General features: G+C 26.8%; 2 protein-coding genes across 4 annotated transcripts in view; both read left to right on the forward strand.

Moving 5' to 3' along the window:
• The window catches only part of LOC111619226 (protein cappuccino-like), a 28,586-nt gene extending 16,215 nt beyond the window's left edge, over nucleotides 1–12,371 (forward strand). For both annotated transcript variants that reach the window (XM_023360911.1, XM_023360910.1), the window contains exons 15-21: nucleotides 7,494–7,553; nucleotides 10,273–10,393; nucleotides 10,652–10,741; nucleotides 10,848–10,899; nucleotides 10,978–11,127; nucleotides 11,803–11,890; nucleotides 11,975–12,371. In XM_023360911.1, the coding sequence (XP_023216679.1) occupies nucleotides 7,494–7,553; nucleotides 10,273–10,393; nucleotides 10,652–10,741; nucleotides 10,848–10,899; nucleotides 10,978–11,127; nucleotides 11,803–11,890; nucleotides 11,975–12,028 (615 nt within the window). In that variant the 3' untranslated portion in view covers nucleotides 12,029–12,371. The remainder of the gene's footprint in view (nucleotides 1–7,493; nucleotides 7,554–10,272; nucleotides 10,394–10,651; nucleotides 10,742–10,847; nucleotides 10,900–10,977; nucleotides 11,128–11,802; nucleotides 11,891–11,974) is intronic.
• A 2,468-nt stretch (nucleotides 12,372–14,839) lies between these two features.
• Nucleotides 14,840–19,414, forward strand: LOC111619197 (gremlin-2-like). Of its 2 annotated transcripts, XM_023360885.1 has the most exons (3): nucleotides 14,840–14,986; nucleotides 15,079–15,410; nucleotides 18,309–19,414. In XM_023360885.1, exon 3 carries the CDS (start codon nucleotides 18,317–18,319, stop codon nucleotides 19,034–19,036), a length of 720 nt encoding a protein of 239 aa, XP_023216653.1. In that variant the 5' UTR covers nucleotides 14,840–14,986; nucleotides 15,079–15,410; nucleotides 18,309–18,316; the 3' UTR covers nucleotides 19,037–19,414. The 2 variants fall into 2 exon arrangements, with proteins under 2 accessions (XP_023216653.1, XP_023216654.1); XM_023360886.1 differs by lacking the exons at nucleotides 14,840–14,986; nucleotides 15,079–15,410 and adding an exon at nucleotides 17,011–18,034.
• The last annotated feature ends 825 nt before the right edge of the window (nucleotides 19,415–20,239 follow it).

Below are 20,239 nucleotides of genomic sequence, written 5' to 3' on the forward strand. Positions count from 1 at the left end.
TATAAACTGTTATTTCTGTTCCTTTATATCGCACACAAATAAAAAAAAATCTGCGTAACTACTGGTTTTGGCAACAGAAAATTTATTTCGTGTAATATATTTGAACATTCTTGTACTTCTCATCAGGAAGTTAACCTGATGATAGATACGAGAGCACTTCAAAGCATTAGATAAAATAAACTTTCTGTTCCTGAAGGCATTAGTTATGCAGTTCTTTTTAACGTTAAAATAATAAATAGATATTGTTAAAATAAATTTTTAAATAGAATTTAAAACATTGAAGAAGCTGTTTTATCAGTGTGTAATTTACATTTGGATTATATTTATAACAGTAATTTAGCAACAACAACATTAAAAATGCTTTAAAAATTTTAGAAAACTTTATTTTGTAATTTAATTCTTCATTTTGCATATTTAATTCTTAATTATTTAAAAAATAATAATTATGAATTTGTTTTTTTGAACTTGAATAATTAATCTGTAGTTTAAAAATAGAAGTAATTAATTAATTAAATTTAAAACTTCTAGCTCTAAAATTCATTATGATATAAATGAATTATTATATAATTCGTGATGGTTAAAATATGAAATTATGCAGTGTAATGTAATTAGAGAAAATGTTTACTCATAATATTTTCATAGATAAAATTATCAATTTGATGGATTATTAATGATTCGTTATGTCTAAACCAATGAATGTAGTCCAATTATTTATTCTTTCAAGTACTTTTACATAATAGAACCTCAAGGGAAAGTAATGAATGAGTAGTAGTAGTAATTTATGCATCCTGTCAAATTTTAATGTTGATATAGCATTCAAATTAAAAATATTCTATGATTTATGGATAAAAAATAAATAAATAAAATTGTGTAGCATTCAGTAATTGTATTGAGTAATATATTAAATTTTTTTTTTTGTTTTATTTAAAGGACAGATGTTAATCCATTGGTTTTGTTCGGCCTTTCCTGAAGACCATTATCTTCGTTACTTATTGACAAAACAGGATCTTAAAATTCTAGCCGCACAATTCTCTACTCATTTGCTTGCCGCCGGCGTTCTTCGCCAAATTGAAGATGAAAATGCTCCGTTGGAGATAGTTTTTCGAGTAAGAAATAAGTATAATAAAATTAATTATAACAAAACGCTAATATAAAACTCGATTTTATGGTTCTTTAGCCTGATTTAATGTACTATTGGACACATTCAGAAGTACCAACGTCTGCAGCACCGATACCTGGAAAATTATCACCTTCGCTGTGGCCGCCGCCTAATTCAGAAGTTGGTGAACAGAAAGGATTGTGTTATTCAGAAGCTGGTTAGATTTTTGTTGTGATTACATTTGAATACATATTATTTTACAGTTTTAATATATTTTACTTGTATCTAAGATTTGTTAAAATAAAATTTTCTTAATTATGAACCTTGAAAGAACCCATATCTTTTGAATATCAACAGCAAATAAAACACTTCTCTTTTTTATAAGCTAATATACAAAGTGTTTTAATTTGGATGAATGTTTTTGGAATTTACCGTTAATATTAGATTCAAACAAATAACAATATTAATTAATAGGTTTAAATAAATCAAACACTTTGTTCCATCAGATATTTTTTTAGAATTTTTGAGTNATTAATAAAAGCATTCATTATCAGAAGAATCAAGATATTTATCAATTGCATTCTAATACTTCAATATTATTCATGTTCTTGTCATCTTCATTATCATTATCTTTTGACTCTATAGGTTCATCAGATTCATCAACTTAAATTAATGTTGATCTAAATATAGTTGTTATTCTTATAATGAGCTAATCTGTTATCTGGAAAGAGAATCTGTATTCTCTTCCATTCATTTTAGGGAGTGTGCCATGTCAGAAATTGTGTCATATAAAGTAAACTTGGTATCTGAGAATAAACTACTTTTGAAAATGGCTTATTTATGGAAATATGTGATTATGAAATATTTAATTTATTTAATGGTGTATTTAATATAATCTAGGAATATAATGTTTAAATGTTTTTATTAATTTATAAAAATCACTGTTATATCTTCTAGCTGAGTTAAAATCCTTCTGTTATAGTCCTTCCTCAAGATCAAGAATTGAAAAGGTATTATAAATTAGTTTTTACTTATAGTTTATGACTATAATAAAATTATAATAATTTATTATAACTTATTTAAACTTATAATTAAATTACTAATCTGATTAATTGTCCCATTCGTTATTGATATTTATTAAATATTTACTTAGTTATGAGAGAGTAATGCATCAATAATCAGATTTAATATCTTGTTGATCAAATTTTTAATAATGTATAATTGATTAATTATTTCAAATATTAATTTTCAATTATTAATAATAAATGTAAAATTACAAAATATTAGAGAGAAGCTTGATGATCATTTTAATTTTTTTAATTAATTATTAGTAGTGTATATTATTTATTGTTAAATTTTTAAAATTTCAGAAGATAACCTATAGAATTAGTTAAAAACATAAAAACTAATAAAATTTTCTTCAAAACTATATATTTTTGTGAATACAATAAGAAATTAGAGTTATCCAGGATCAGATGTAAAAATCTTAATCGGGTCGCTCTGGAAAATTTTTAAAAATCATCAACCATTTTGCCAGTTTTAAATTTTTTGTCACTACAAATTATTTATTGCCACCAGTTTTACTTACTAATTTATGCAGGTACTGGTAGCCTTATCAGTTTAGAGTGGAAAGCAAAAGTAACATGTTAAGCTGTCACTTAGAAATAGGAATTATTTTTGAATAATTCTTTAATAAATAATTCTGAATAACACATTTGATTGCAATGTTTAAACAGTATTTCACATGTTCTGTCAAGTCAAAATTTTTTTGTTTTAATCTAATGAAAAAAGATCAAAGTGAAAAAAAATGTTGCCTAAAAAATTCTCTAAATTGTCTGTCAGTCGATAAAAAATCCCCAATCAGCAAATGCTGGGTGGCATTGCATGAAAACTGCCTTTGGTTCTTAATGTCACTTCCTACTTTCCTGCCCAAACTTGTCGCATGATGTCACAAAATCACTAGGTGTGTGGTGTATGGGACTCCATTGCATAAGAGCTTGACATTCTTCTGTTTTTTTTATTGTTTTTTGAAATCGTGTCCTGTTTTATATTTGTGGCGTAGTAAACACTAGTATTGTGTTTTATTCCAAAGACACAATACTAGTGTTTAAATATTTAAATTTGTTTACTCAATTAACTACATACAAACTTGTACAGCAGCAGCAAAAAAAAATTTTAAATTAAACTAGAAAAACTAATGTTTTTGATCATATTTAATGATGTTCAACAAGTTTGATGTTTACAAATATTAATGGAAAATATTTATATTATTATTTTGTATTTTATGTAAATATTTTTTTATATTTAAACTTCAATCAGCATTCAGATATTTTCATTTTTATTTGTAAATATTTGATTTTTTAAACATTAAACATTTGACAAATGAATGTCATTAAACGTGATCAAACACATTCATTTTTTCCACCTTTTGGCTGCTCTACAAGGTTGTATGTAGTTGATTGAGTGATCTATTGAAACAGTTACTTCAGAATTAAATTTGTTTAATTGAATTCTTATAAACAAAATATACATTTAATGAAATTAACACCAAGTTGTATAATCATTATCATCTCGAGACTAACAAACATTTTATATTTTAATAATTTTAAGTCTAAATTTATTTGTAAATGTATTCTCTGAAGAAAACATGATTTATAGATTAAAATATTTAAACTGTTAAATAGTATGTCAGCATTTAACAACATTCAGTTCAAGTTACAAACTTGTTTTGTTTTCTTAAAAAGTACTAAAATATGAAACTATTTTCTGTACTAAAATTAACTCATCATCTGAAATACATGTTCGAAAAGAATGCTACCATATTAAATTACTACAATTATGTTAATTATTACCTGAGAAGTATTCAATGAACATCAATGAATAGAGTAACTGTCGAAATTTCATCTCCCATCTACTTTCAAACATTGTGTTATCTAAGTTACTACCTCTAGAAAATGCTGTAAACAAAAATGGCGACTCTGCAACGGAAAAGACATTTTGTGTTTTGAAACTCACAATATCACCAAAGAATGTCTTGATGGATTACTCGAAATTGTCTATGAAACTCATGTGTCACAATGATAAGTGATTCTGACTTTGTAAGCTGCAGAACACATAATGCCTTTTCTGTTGCAGAGTTGCTATTTTTGCTTATGGCACTTCTCAGAGGTAGTAGATAACGAACGTTTGAATGCAGGTGGGAGCAGTGTGCTATCCCGGACAGTTACGCTATCAATTGGTGTACATCACTTACTTCTGAAATAATAATTAACATTGCTACCATTTTAAATTATTGTAATTTTCATTTTAAAAGACCCTGTATTTAGTTATAACCAAAAATATTTTAGAGTTGGAGATTTGGAAAGAAAATAATACTTTGATAGTCCTAATGGTCAAAATCAGATGTAAATAAAGACAGAAATTGACTATATGTGTGTGTAAAATATATAAATTTCTAATTTCAAAATTTTTAATTTGTAGATAAATTTTGTATCATCTTTATTCTGTTTTTATGGTTTATACTAAATTGAAGATGAGAAGAAAGTATCCTAAAAACAATATTAAAATTTTCAACATTTAATTTTTGTTTTTATCATATAACATGAGCATAATTATTTGAATATATTAGATAAATGTAAATGTTTTTAAATAAAAAAGGCAGACAGTATATTCACAAGATAAAAAATATAGAAGAAACTTCCTTTCTGTCCAATCCTATCCAATCACAAAAAAAGAGTCTTTGCAGAGATACCCTTTTATTAGAGGCTATGCCTTTACAAAATTATATAAAACAGTTTAAAAAAAGCTCACTGATAAGCCAAAAAATTATAAAATATATACATAATTTCAATTAAAAAGGTATATGGTATTTCACAATAAATTAATCTGTTTTACAAAATTTTGCAGAGAAATTTTGAAGCGTCTAATAAAATGTTGTGTCTGTGAAGAAAGACTGTTTGTTTTTGTAACTGATTGGACATGATGTAAATTAATTTTTATAAAATTGTTAATTTGTTTTTGATTTAACATTATATATACTGATGATAAAAACCTGCACTTATGTTTCAAATATTATAACATAGTTGCGTAACAACATTTTGATCATCCTTTACTTTCTGTGACTATTGAAGTATTTGCAATTAATTTTATTCTGACAACTTTATACATTTTATTCATTTTGTTTTTTTTTTCTTTTATTAATTTGAATAAATTTAGATTTTAAAAGCTTATTATTTTCCTCAGGCAATAAAATACTTGCTAAACTCTAAATGTTTTATATTTTATGTATTAGGAAATAACTAGTTTATTTATCTGATTTAAATCAATAATAATTGATGGATGATACAGAATTGCTTATTTTATTGGCTATTACAACTTGCAGATAGATCATAAATTGCTTGTCTTATAGATGATAAGTACGTATTTGTAATATTATTGATGTACTTGTACTTTTAATATCATCATCAATTGATATTATAATCACTATGTCAAATTTCTGATACTTTTTTCTGAATTTTATATTCTCTTGTCTTCTTTCTAATAAGTTTTTTATGTTGTTTAGAAATGTTGACGGTGATTTGCTTACTTCTTCCACTTTTGTAAAACCTGAACACATCTTGAATAATAATTTTTCGCTTATTATACAATGCTCGTCAATATTTTTTCATGTCTTTGAATAATTTGAGCAAAATATCATTGATAAACCTTTGAATTACAATATTGATATGATCTGAAGGAACAATTTATACTATTTTAAGGTATAATTCTTGTTATCAGTTGTAATTATGCAACAAAAAAGTGAATCGCAGCATATTAATTGTGGGTGATAATATATACATTAAAATATTTGCAACATAGTGTATCTCAGATTGATGTCTTTCATATCAGCTGTTTACTCCACAGTAAAATTCATCATTAGTTAGCTGAAGTGTGTTTTAATATTAGGGTTTATCTTTGTTATATAACCACAAATAAAGTATCTCTACCATTGTTCCTTTGACCTATTATAATCAAACTGATCTTACAAGTTAAATATCATCTTTGTGCTCTAAAACCAATTTTAAATGCATAGCATCTGACACGTAGCATATGTTTGAGAGAAAATCTGAAAAAATTCATTACATAGTGAGTGTGTTAACTTTCTCACATATCAAAATTTTATCTTTAAATGCTATTAATCATCAAACAACTTTCATACGTTATATAATTATAAATTTAGTAGCTTATTAATAATTAATACACAGATTTATTTATTTGCCAAGATAGGAAAAAAATACATAAATTATATAATAATGATTTCAGTAATGAATTATATTAAACGTTTACTGCATATACTAAAATTACAGTGTTAATTCTAACTACAGCTATATGTATAAAAAGTAATTTGCAAATGAAAATCAACTCTTTTTACATAATTTTTATTCCTGCAAAGTGCTTAGTAATTAAATATTTTATGTTAAGTTTTTGTGCATCAATTTAAATAAATTTCAGCTAGGAATAGTTATTAGAATTGCCCCAGCATACTGTTGATAGTCATCAGAAAAAACTTAAATAACTTGTTTTTATGCTGAGCTGTAAGTTCATATTGAGTATAAATAAAATGTAGTTTCTTTTTCCAAAAGAAATTTCAATGAAAAAAGTACTTGGATAAATGGATTGATACTTTTTTTTTTATTAATTAAATTCAAAGATAAGAAATCAAATTATATATTTCAATATAAAACAATTCTGTAAAAAATTAATTTACAGAAAATTTTCAAATTATACAAAATTATATCAATACTTTATTAAGGAGTGGATTTTTATAGTTGTTAGATTTTAAATACAGTAAACCTATTCTAATTTGGATCCTATCAATTCAAAAAATTTAAAATTTCTTGGTAATAGAAAAATTATAATGATTTCAATGGAAGTCTTTGTTATATCATGCATTGTACTATTGTAGTCGATACGTTACTAAAGACTGTACGTTATTGTATATTTTACTGTCGTGAAATTTTTTGAACTTATTTCCTATAATAAACTATTGTACTGTATATTCATATACTTGTTTTCTTCATCACCAGAGAACACGCGCCGCTATCTCGGACGTCCATAAATTCAAACCACCTTCTATTAATCCAAGTTAGCAAGGATTTACCGTAATTAAAAGATCATTGCAATAAAGCATAGATTTTGTATAAAAAATAAATTTAAATTATTGATTAGTTAAAGCATAATTATATTTTCATTTTAATTGGGTTGCAATTTGAAAAAAAAAACAACTAGACCTATNAATAAATTTAAATTATTGATTAGTTAAAGCATAATTATATTTTTGCGTAAATTATTTATTTACGAAATTTTTTGAGTATTTTTTCAATTTTAAATAATAAAATAATAATTTTATTTACAGGATAATTCCATAACATTATTGCATTACATTGTTCGGATATATATGAACCTTTATCAAGAGGTATTTAATAGAATTTTCTTAATTTAATAGTAATAAACTGAATAATAAAATTACTGTATATTCTAGTCTTATTAATTACTTACTTATGTTAAAATTTTTTAAAGAAATTTTTATGTAACTAATAATGTAAAATAAATGAAAATTTGAGTACTATTTGATTATTTTTTAGTCAAAATGGTACTTAATATATGTGTAATTAAATAACAAAATATTTGGAAAATTTAAAAACAATTCATAATATATTTAAAATTTTTTTTTCTATTATAAATTTACTTAAATTCTGCTTCATTATTGTTTGTTTATAATGATTGTATCAAGGTCTTCCCCATAACTTAAACTGAATTGTAATTGAAAAATTAAGCTGTAACATTGCCAATTCTTTCCCAACATCAGGATACGCTTCTATACTTGACAGCTCATGAAAATAGAATAAACAGAGAAAAAAGTCATTATATATCGTTAAAATAATCCAGTATGAGTAATTATTCGTGACAGGAAAATTTTTGAAAAAGTTTTTTTACGTTCGGTAGTTATAAAAATTATTCTATATTAAAATAAAATTATAATTGTATATGCAAATTTTATTTAAATTTTAGTTTTACTGAAGTTTTTCTCATAAATTCTTCTGTAAAATATAATATATCGCTGCTTATGTTTATATAAATATACTAATTCAAAAGGTAGTAATATAAAATGCCCATATAAAAGTCTTTGACATTGATATTATGCAGTAATTAATATGATAGCGTTCATCAGCAATTACTAATAAAAGTAAATTTGTCAGTTTGATTTAATAATTATGACGAAAGAAAGCATTTTGTTAAAATTTTGGTTATCCAATTTAAATCAACTCAAACTAGATTTTATTTTATTTAAAAAAATAGTTGTAATGGTTATATGCCCTAGTTAATTCATATGAATCTAGCATCAATCTACACTGTTTGGATAATATAACTGGCAGTTTACTATCCAATTAGTTTTAAGTCATATCATTAATCCAAGTTGACTTTTTTTTTACGTATTAATTTAATTAAATGATTAAATTTTCAATGGAGAGCAACACTATCTCTAATGTCAAATTCATTTTATCAAAAACAGATTAGTAACGGAACTTATTTCTACTCTTAAAACATTCGCAATACTCCATTAGTCAGTCCATGTTAATATTTTATAAAATGGTTTTAAACGCGTACGAATAGAAAATAATTTGAGTTTTTTTCAAATATAATTTATGAAATTTAAGATATATGCAATTGTTACAAACAGATAATATTATTTTTCGTTAAATAAACTTAGAAAAACATCTTCCAACTTAAAACAATAAAGCTACTTTATAGTGTTTTTATTTAAAACATGTAAAAGTCATAGTATGAAAATCTTATTTTAATTAAATATTGTAATAATTTAACTTCTGTAATCAAATCATTTCTTACCAATTAAATTTTAAACGTATTATTTTAATAGTTAAAAAATATAAATTCGCCTCCCGTAAATACATAAATAATAAGCAGTTACCATTAATGAATACAGAGTTACATAACAATAGTTATTTTAAATGTAATTAATGATATATTTTACTCATTGAAAAGCAGTTCTTTATATAGTTTCTATATACATTAGTTTACATTTTCGCATAGTAAAAAAGAAATTAAATCCACAATTAATTTAATAAGGATGATTTGTCTATTTTTAAACTCTAATGTCCCATGTGATGATGGTAAAAAAAATGTTTAAACCTGTATCATATTTTTTATTAATGCAAAATATTTTATTATAGCAGTAGAATATGAGATGTTTTTTGCATAGAAGAATTGTTTTAATTTATATCTAAAATACAATTGATCTTTGGAGAAAGTTCTAAAGGTTTTTACTTGAATAATAAAGATTTTATATTTTATGTATTAGGAAATAACTAGTTTATTTATCTGATTTAAATCAATAATAATTGATGGATGATACAGAATTGCTTATTTTATTGGCTATTACAACTTGNATACAGAATAGAACAGCATTTTTCTAGTAACGTTTTGTTTTTCATTTAATTCATAAATAAAAACGTATGTGAACTTCTTAAAAATTTTCTTTTTAGTGTTAGTGTTATTTATTTTATAATATGGAATCAAATATTGTGAAGAATAGTTTAGAATATTAGTTTAATTTTCAAAATTATATCTGTGCCGAAGACGACAACAAAATATTCCACCGCTTTCCTGTAAATATAAATTGTTGACTTTTGCAGAAGTTTGTTTTTATTGAATTGTAGAAAATATAATGCTCTTTATTTATTTGTTTTTTACTGTTTAAATAAAAATTCTGATACTTAAATATGATGAAAGGTGCAAAGGTATCACGTATTTAATGTTTAATGAACATTACTTGTCTAAAACATCTTTTAATTTTTTGATGATCCATATTTTACTTATCCTAATAAACCATAAAACTAAAATATTTTTTTAAACTTCGACTTCAATCTTAATGAACAGGAAGTGACATTTCTGAACTTTAAGCAGTGATATTTAATATTTGGCAGGGGTCAACCTGAAACTAAAAACAGTAGTAGAGTTTCAAGTTTAAGTTTTTCAATGACTTCTTAAACATATGAATAATTTTACTTCCTATGATTTTTTTTTTGAATTTATTTTAATTAATATGAATCAAAATATTTACTACTAGATAATAGCGAATTTTTAAAAATTCTAATAAATTATATTTCCTTTAGGATACTAATTTAGAAAAAGCAAATTTTCCTCTGCCCGAACCCAGCGATATCGAACGTTCGAGCTTTGTTAACTTTGAAGATATGTCTAAGGATCTTAAAAAGCTTCATACACAAATAACGAGTAATAATTTTTTTTTTCTTTTTGTTATATTAAATAAAATTTGAATAATTGTTCGATATTGCTTGGCTTATCTAAGCTATTTGTTAAACTAATAAATATTCATATTCCAATGAAAATATTAAAGTGCGGCAACAATAAAATTGACAATTTAAAATTGACAAATATTTTTAGATCACTTAAGATTCGTGTTAAGTGACAAATATTTACAAAAAATAATATTAAGTGTGCCGCTATTTCGTTATTTTTTTAACATTTAAGGTTGCGAAAGGAAAGTAGCAAAAGTTGTTAATTCAAATGAAGAAAATCAAGAACCATTTAAACATAAAATGGAAGAATTTTTACAAAAAGGTATTATATTTCTTTTTGTCGAAATAATTTAACTGTGTTACAGAATAGCAATACGCCTTATAACGACAGAATTAAATATATAAAAGTAATTATTTCTTATTTTAAGCTTATAGAGAACACAAAGAACAAGAAGACAATTTAGAAGAATGCAAATTAAAGTAAACAGAAATTTATATTCATACTTTTACATTAAATTATATTATACTAATATTTTGAATATTAATAATTTATAACAGGTTCGCAGAAGTAATAACATTCTTTAGTTGGTCTTCTAAATCAGCCAATAAGTCTGAATGGCCTAAAGAATTTTTCGGTCTCTGGGTACCATTCTGCAATGATTTCAAAGATATTTGGAAGAAAGAATTACAACTGAAAATCAAACAAGAGTAGGTTTTAATAAAACTTAATTGTAAAGATTTCAGTGTTACGTAGATTGCATCATTCAATATTTAAACAATAAGAAATTATATTAGTTACGTGAAACAAAACAGAAAGATTTTTAAATTATTGGAAAATGAAATAATTTCATTCGTTCTTTACTACCATTAGCAACTTTACTGCGTAAATATTTAGTTAACTAGAATTTTTATTCTCGGGCGTCTGAAATATATTTTTGTATGTATGTACGAGAAAATATGAAAGACTTTGGCCATGCACGAGATGTTTACCCAGTGGAAAAGAGGGGAAGGAAAGTGAGGAGATAGATAGTAGAGAAAGGTAGGATCCCTCTGAACAGCGTACGTATGGCTACAGTACCCTCTATATTTTCTCGTACAGGTGTAACAGTAGTATTTCTAACAAATTATCTTATAACATTCTAGTTAATAATTTGTTATTGATATTTTGAATATTGAAGGAAGTGTCACTGTAAGGAAGTATTATAAAATAAAAACATTATAATTGAATCGTACACAGTGTTTTATCAATATATTAACGAAATTTATTTGAAATAATTTGTATTAAAATAATCTTTTAATAATTAAATGATTAAATATTAGCAATTCTTAAACATTTGAACATTTCAATAATATTTAATTCCGTATATTTTATTTCTTTTATAGGCTAGAGAAAGCACGTCAGAAAGTTAAAGAAATGAAGGAGGAAAAGAAAGCTAATATCAAGAAAGTTAAAGAAAAACCAACTGGTTTAGTAAGGATCAAATTATTTAAAGTAATTAAAATTTCTGTTTTCTAACATAATATTAATTGACTGTATTTAATTTCCTTTTTACAGAAAGCAAAACTGGCAAAAAAAGGCATGATCAAAGATGTTTCTGTCAAATCGTGATTATTTTACATACGAACAACCACGGTACATAAAAGTGTAATTAATTTCAAACAATGTTTACCATAGAAATTGAGGCTGGACCTTGTTGTGAATTTATTCCTTAAATGGTTACTGGATAATCATATTATTTTTTTTAGAATTTTTAAAAATGAAAATAAAATAAAAAAAAAAAAGGAATAAAGAAGAAAATGAATTAACTTTATAGAGAACCAACAAATTCAATACAGTATATTACTGTGCTTTTGTACTTTGTGCAATTTTATGTTGGTAATTGGCCTATTCTTTTTCTTATATCACAGTGAACGGTTGATCTGAGATTGTATTTTGTTTTTTAGAATTAAATTATTTTGTTCACAAAAGAAATGCATTTATTTATTAATTAATATCATTTTATAAAAGTCAAATTTTACACGATAATTTAGATTTAGAAGCGCAGTTTTTACGAGTGTAGAAGAAGAAAACAAATTTACTTATTTTAACCTTAAAATTTATATATTTCTTTTAAATCACTTTTATAACTTATCAGATATTAATTTTTATTTTATATTATTTTTAGAGCATCATTTGAAACTTAAAAACAATGCCGCAACTTAACCCATACAGAACTACCAATATGCGCACTTTGGATTTCTCTAAAAATATAAGTCCAATAACTTTAGAATATATTTTTTTCGACCACAAAAAAAAATAAAATAAAAATTAGTTTTAAGTTACATGAAACGTGAGAAGCATATTTTCAATTTTCTTTTATGAACTGGAAATCCCAGAATGACTTTACCCTTGACTTCACCTTGGACAATAAACAACTCTAAAGTCTAGTGTCCACTCCCCAATGAAGGGTGTGAGTGGGTTGATGTATAATGACTCACCCCCACCTTAGAGGTTGAACAACTCATGGGGTGGAGAGAGACGTTTTGGTGGACAAAACTATACCTCTTCCCATTTAATGATGACATTTTTTGTATTCAGGTGGTAAGGGGTGGAATAAAATAAAGTCTATTGCTTCATAAAACTGATAATGCAAATTACAAACACTTTAATAATAATTAAAAGATTATTTAGAAATGATATTAAAATAAATGTAATGGTTTAATTTTGATTAAAGAATACAATACACCTATAATAAGTGTTTATTGACATTTCTATCATATATAACTGTCAAATTGTTTGCTTCATTATTAAATAAAATCCATATAAAGATAAAGCTTTTCCTTTTAGCAATTTAATTAGAATAAAGCCAATTGCACTAGGAAATAAATTAACAATAACAATGTAAACTTTTTTTTTTTTAAAAAAAAAAAGGGTTTTAAAAATGATATCCATTCATCTCCTTCATATATACTTTCTATTTTTATGATAAGAGATAGTGTTACTGAATGGAATTGCGAACTTTTCTTGCAGTGAAAGCGAGATTTCCGAGATAAAACTTGCCTGACAGGTCAATAGGTACAACATATCACTATTTGTTTGTCTGAACTGGAGCAAGATTGGGATAAATAGATGAGTTCAACGTCTGTATGTATCTCTAACCTTTACTGCCAAGCCACTACTAATTACACAATTCGTTTGCTGATGTTACATTTTTATCGTGAATATTTACGAGTATCCTAAACAGAAACTAGTTCCTTGACCTTCTATGAATCTGAAGAAAACTTTGAAATATCTATGTGTGTAGCCTACATTGTTTAATAATCTTTACATTAAGTTATATTTAGAAATTAAATCTAAATAACTTTGTAACATTTTACTTGTAAACAGAACAGAAAGAGTACATAGTAACTAATACCAGTCGACCCCCCTATAACACTGTTGATTATTCCGTTTTATATGAATTCCATGTTGTACGAGTCACTTAGATTTTACAAATACGTGTGCCGTTCAAAGGCCGGCACACGTATTTGTAAAATCTAAGTGACTCGTACAACATGGAATTCATATAAAACGGAATAATCAACAGTGTTATAAGGGGGGGTCGACTTGTATCTCATTTTGAAAAACACTTATCCTATATAGATTCAGTGAAAAATAGGCCAAGAATGAATTGATATTCCTAGGATATGTATAAATTGTGTAGAGTAGGCCACATTAAAAGACACATTTCGATTTTAAAAAAGTAAACTTCCGTATTAAGACAAGATAACCTGTCACGTTAAAAAAATAATAAAAAAAATGATGGCTATCCCAAATTGTATAAAAATCATGGCATAGTTAATGGATCACATAATTAAAACATTGAAGAAAGTTAATCATTTAACCATTAAGAGCGATAATTTTATATTATAAATGATATTGAAACAGGTTAATAAGCTCATAGAAAGTTTCCAAAATGAGTTAAATGGTGTGGGCGTTATGACTTTTACTTCAAGGTATGATGCAATCACGTCGAATCTTTTTTTTTTTCTTTCTTTTTTAAATTTTGTTTTCTAGTAAACATATTTTTGACTTGTATGCCAAAATGTGATAAGCTTTAAAGAGAGAGAGATAGGTACAATTTCATTTATCACAAATATATTCGCTTTCTAATTATGATTCGTGTAGGAAGATGGCTTGAAGAAAATTATATTGACCTAAAACAGATGCATATGCTAAATATGAATTTCTCTTCCCTAAATCTGTATACTTTATTCGCAACGTAAACAGGACGTGTTTGTGCATCACCTATCAACGCAAATTAGCTAGAACGTCCTTCGGTATGCAATTCTTTTTGTAAACAAATCGACAAGTGAAGATGCAAATTGATTATCTTCCCATTCGCATTCTGCATTTTTTTTTTTTTTTCTCTCCCCACAACTCAGGCCATGGACCCGTTTCAGCTTCGAGGACAAATCAACACGTGATCTAGTTAATACTTGATGAATATACAAAAACAACGAATTGATTGATATGATCTACTACTAATGTCTGTTGAAGTGTATGAATAATGTGTTGACTGAATAATATCTTATACCCTTTGACTGCGTATGTATGTTTTCTTAAAGACGATACGGTATTTTTACTGAATATTTGATTACATTTGAGAATTTTTAAAGAGTGTGTTTGATTTATAACAGGTAGATTCGTACGGTTTGTTGGTGTTAAAAAAAAAAGAGGGGTAAAAACGATTAGAGGAACCAATTAGAACTCGTTAACACAAAACGAAATAGCCAGTATAGGCTAAAATATTCACCTCGTGACATTTTCGCGACAAAAATGGATGTTACGTCAGCTACTAGCCATTAGAACGTCATCGCTACCTGCAATCATCAACATCCCAGATGGCAGTTTAGTCAGACGAGCCTCATGCAGCCACGAAGCTCTTGCCTTGGATAACTAAGTGGCTTGTAAGTTGTCTCTGTCAGTTGATGCTCTGAAACACATCCTCGTATTCTACATCCTGCAATAGGTGAGTAACCTTGGTCACTAGCCTCGTATGCTTTTGTAGTGGGTGTTTGCAATTTTTTTTATTTATTTTTTTTTCTCCAAAATTATTTTTATTTCCTGTTGTATCATTGGAGTTATTACTTTCAATACAAAAATATCTTAGATATTTTAGCACACACCTGGTTATTGGCAGCATTATTGAAAATATAATTTGTAAGTTTTTTTTTATTTCTTTTCCTATATATTTTAATTAATTTCTTATACTTTTTAATTATTTTATATGCATTTAATAGAATATTTTTAAATATTTTTATTCTATAAAATGTATAAATTTTCTTTATAATCTTGGAGATATTTCTAAAAATACAAAATAGTTAAAAATAGAAGAGAGAGAGAGAGGACCTTTAATTTTTACCTCAATTGTGACAGACTAAAATAAATTGCAAATTCTTGCCTCAATTAAAGTTCTTGAAAGATTTTTCTGATGCAAAAAATAAAAATAAATAAAAAAATTGTTGGCTAAATGGAAAAATTCCTAAATTCTACATTTTCCTTTTTGGAATTTTTGGAAAAATTCTTAGAAAAATCAAAAAAAATGAAAAAAAAAATTTGCTAAAAATCTATTTTAATAATTAGTTCATGATTTAACTCTTTTATTTATTAATACGATTAAATTCAATTTAAAGTGTGGGTGGGTTACGCCGTTACGACGAGGCGTTAACATGACTACTTTAAAGTACTGACCTTCATTAGCGCGAGGCCACACCTGAAGAGTGTTTAAGATTCCACCAATTCACTTATTGAAAATCGATCGTAAATTTTCCAGTCTCTTATGCTCCTTAACTATAAAAAAAAAACAACTCCATAATATTTAATTACACTTTTGTAAGTTTACATTTTACTGTATAATATATTTGTTAGTTCGGCAAAGATAAAACAAAAAAAAAACAGTTTGTCATACAGTAAATTTTTAGTGTGTTTTACTATACTAGGCAAAGTTGTATAAGGTGGACAGTGTACATAAGGTTGCTGCTTTAAAATGATTTATTTGCTAGACAGGATATCCGTTCTACAAGAACCGCCTTCAGCAGAAATATCGTACTAAAGTCAAACCATTCATTCAGTTTTGTTTACATTGTCTCACAACAAAGTCGTGTAACATTATCCTTAACACACCCTCTTACTACATGAAAACAGTGTATATATATATATATATATATCCTGCCTTATTCTGTAACCAGTTTAACTTGATAGGTATGTGTGTGTGAGCGTTTAAAATGTTTTATTTTACGTAATAAATAATTCACCCACCACCTTATAGAATTTTAAACCTTATTGATCTTTGAAAAATACTTCAAAAAATCCATAGAATATAAAATCAATCTGTAGAAAACTTAAATTCCAGTAGCCATAAAGTGTTTCGAGTTATCATTTCCTTATTTATTTGTAAGTGTTTCGTAGAATTTCTACTCGTATTGAGTGGTTTACTTCGCAGAATCATTTATATATATATATATATTTTTTAATTAAAACACCGCAAATTGCCTATTATATCGTAATTTTTAATGCTTTTAAAAGCGGGTGGTCTGATTTTTTTTTTTTTTTATATATGAATCATGAAAATAATCGATGCATTTCTTGTTTATAACACTTAAAAATGTATCTAAGAATAAACTCCCAACGAAATTTGTTACATTTTGTATATCATCATCATCATCATTTTTATATTTTTGTGCCAAAAACCCGGTATCCATCTCTGTTGTAATATACTTACGAAACATCAGGAAGAAATTTCGAATTTTGCCAAAATTAATTGGCCCTACTTCCAAAAACACCTTCATTTCCAACTGTATTATTGTTACAACGCTTCCGGGTTCATATATAGGCTATATATATATACATATATGTGTGTAAACATGCATAAGTTATATACTACAGCTCGACAAGTTGTTAATTTTCCGTGCAAAAAAAAAAAAACATAAAAATAAGTTAAATTTAGTGCTGTTAATGGATTATAAATGGTGCATTTAATGTTTTAATGCAAGAATATTAAAATTAATTTATTTTATTTGTTTTAAATAGAAAGGAAAAGAGGGATGGAGGGGATAGAAACAAAAGAAAAGAATGAGAAGGGAAAGAAAAAGTGAAAACGCGACCCACCGAATTACGTGTAAATTTTGCAATGCGGATCGCAAAGGAAAATAATTGAGTGTCCCAGGAATATGGTATTCGTAAGCAAAGCGTCAAACAGTCGCGCCAGTTTGGCCAGACGCCAACTGTGAATGGGAGGGTTGGTATGAATGGGATAAGCAAAGCCACACTTCTTGGCTTGGATCGACCATAGGCGCCACTTGGCTGATCACATGACTATCGTGGCGTCAATGTCAGTCTGGATGGCTGATCGTGACCTCACGTCTTAGCACGATACCTGCACCATTTGAACGGAAGAGGAGAGAGAGAGAGAGAGAGAGAGAGCTAAGGAAATTCAGGCCATTTGGACGATTTCCATGCAAATGGCTACCACCTCTCTAATTGGCTTCATAGCGATTTCGTTACTATTTTTATATATTATATTTATCCATACGTTATCAGAATTTTTTGATATATGATGTAATTGAAGAAATTATATTTAATACAGCGATTAAAGTACAGTATTATTCTTCTTTTTTTTTTTTCAAAAAAATTAATTTTAGTGATATACAACTTCCCGCTTTTAAATGCTATCAAATAACATCGTATTTTGGCATATGCGATCCATACTATAATATGAACTTTTAAATTATCTTTACAGATAAGCATTTTAAGTTAAGTTCCTACATAAACATGTAATAGGATACTAAACGGAAAATGTTTAATTTATATGCTTGTATGCTCGATTTTAACCCATACAATTTGATTTTTATTTGATTTTTATTTTCAGAATTCGCAATGCAGAGGTACATTGTTACCTTCTTCATTCTCATAGTTATGACAGTCAACCAGATGAGGACAGCTGGCAGGAAACGTAAAGATAAGGATGGAGAAGAACTAAGAAATCAAGATGTTGTATTCATATCGTTTCTGAATAAAGAAGATATTAGAAATCAATCACTCAAGGATGAAAGTTCTTTCTATGCCGATTTAGAAAATTTTGGTAACATCGAATTGGAAGGAAACAAAGTAACAATAGTGGTTCCAGTTGAAGAAATAAGAAGAAGAAAACGAAAAGGATGTAGAAATAATTGCAGAAAACATAGTAAAACAAGTACTACACAGATGCAAAGCAATCATACGAGAAGACAGAATACAGATAGTAGTTTATCATTACTTAAACCACACGGAAATCCAATAGTAATCATGAAAGCAGAAAAATTCAGGAAAGATTGGTGCCGAACGGAAAGAGTTAAACACAAAATAAGCGAACAAGGTTGTAAATCGAAAATCATTACGAATAACTTCTGTTATGGTCAATGTAATTCTTTCTTCATCCCACGACAGATAAGAGGAAGAAAAGATCTGAATAACTTTCGTTCGTGTTCGTTTTGTCAACCCTCCAGTTCTAGATGGATTAGTGTAATCCTTCATTGCCCACAACTTGTACCACCATATAGGAAGAAAAGAATATATCGAGTCGATAAGTGCCACTGCAGTACAAAAAACATCACGTAATCGTGATGTAATTTTAGTCATAAGATTTTGTTTTATGTGACATGTTTTAGTGTCAAAAAAAAAAATTTGTTATACTACTGTTAATATATATATTGACTTCCACCCCCCAACAAGTTATATTTTATAAAAAAAAAAAAAAAAAAACATTTCTGTTGATTCGTGTTGTAAAATTTGCTTATTCATCAATATTTATTATTGCTTTATCATTTATTATATACAACAATGTCGGGTGATTATTTTATGTATCGATAAGCAGTATTTTTAACTCTTAGAAGTTCAGACACCACGTTTTGTATAATACAGTCGACCCCCCCCTATAACACCGTTTTATATGAATTCCATGTTGTACGAGTCACTTAGATTTTACAAATACGCGTGCCGGGCTGTAAACGGCTCACATATTTATAAAATCTAAGCGATTCGTACAACACGGAATTCATATAAAACGGAATAATCAACAGTGTTATAGGGGGTCGACTGTATATATACTATTTTTCTAAAATAGAATTAAAATGTTAATACCGAATTAAACTCAGTAAAATATAAATAATATGCGGGTTTTATAGATGATATATATATATATATGTATGTTATTCATTCCCACATTTTGAAATATTCACTTTTTTTACGGGTTGAATATAAAATATAATGTCACTGGCGTGACTACAAAATAAAGCTTTTTTTGGTCGTATCCGAGGCTCCGAGCTAAAGTACAATGTGTAATAAGTTCAAAGAAATTATTGTTTTTTTTTTTTTGTAGTTTTTATTTAATTAAGTATGAAAAGTTTAGCAATAAAAGTTGTTGTCATGAATGTTTTCCTGTCTCACTTCTGAGTAGCGCAGAGAAATGGTAAACGGTAGCGGAGGTTCAATAATCTCGTCAATTAATTTCGCCATTGGAGAAATCATAAATGAGATAAAAGCTTTTTTCTTTTCTGAAGAGGAAGCTGAAAGTTTATTTTCATCACTTTAATAAATATTCGAGCGCGGATGTCAACACCATCCCCATCTCGCGAAATATCGAAGCGCTTCTAATGGAGTCGGCGCCAAGGAACAAGCAACGGGGCAGACATCCTATCGGAAAACAGCACAGACAACCAGACTAGATAGTGGATGATGTATGACAGGAATTGTCATGTGGTTTGGCCGACATGTCACCATTCTACATCACTTAGGTCATCGCTCTGTGGACTACACCCACAC

The sequence above is a fragment of the Centruroides sculpturatus genome, unplaced genomic scaffold (genome assembly GCF_000671375.1).
Source record: "Centruroides sculpturatus isolate CEXI.00-Female unplaced genomic scaffold, Cexi_2.0 scaffold114, whole genome shotgun sequence".
Classification (NCBI taxonomy): Eukaryota; Metazoa; Arthropoda; class Arachnida; order Scorpiones; family Buthidae; genus Centruroides; species Centruroides sculpturatus.

What these genes read in the sequence shown, in the direction of transcription:
- LOC111619197 (XM_023360885.1), top strand. Translation starts at nt 18,317, where the DNA reads ATGCAGAGGTACATTGTTACCTTCTTCATTCTCATAGTTATGACAGTC.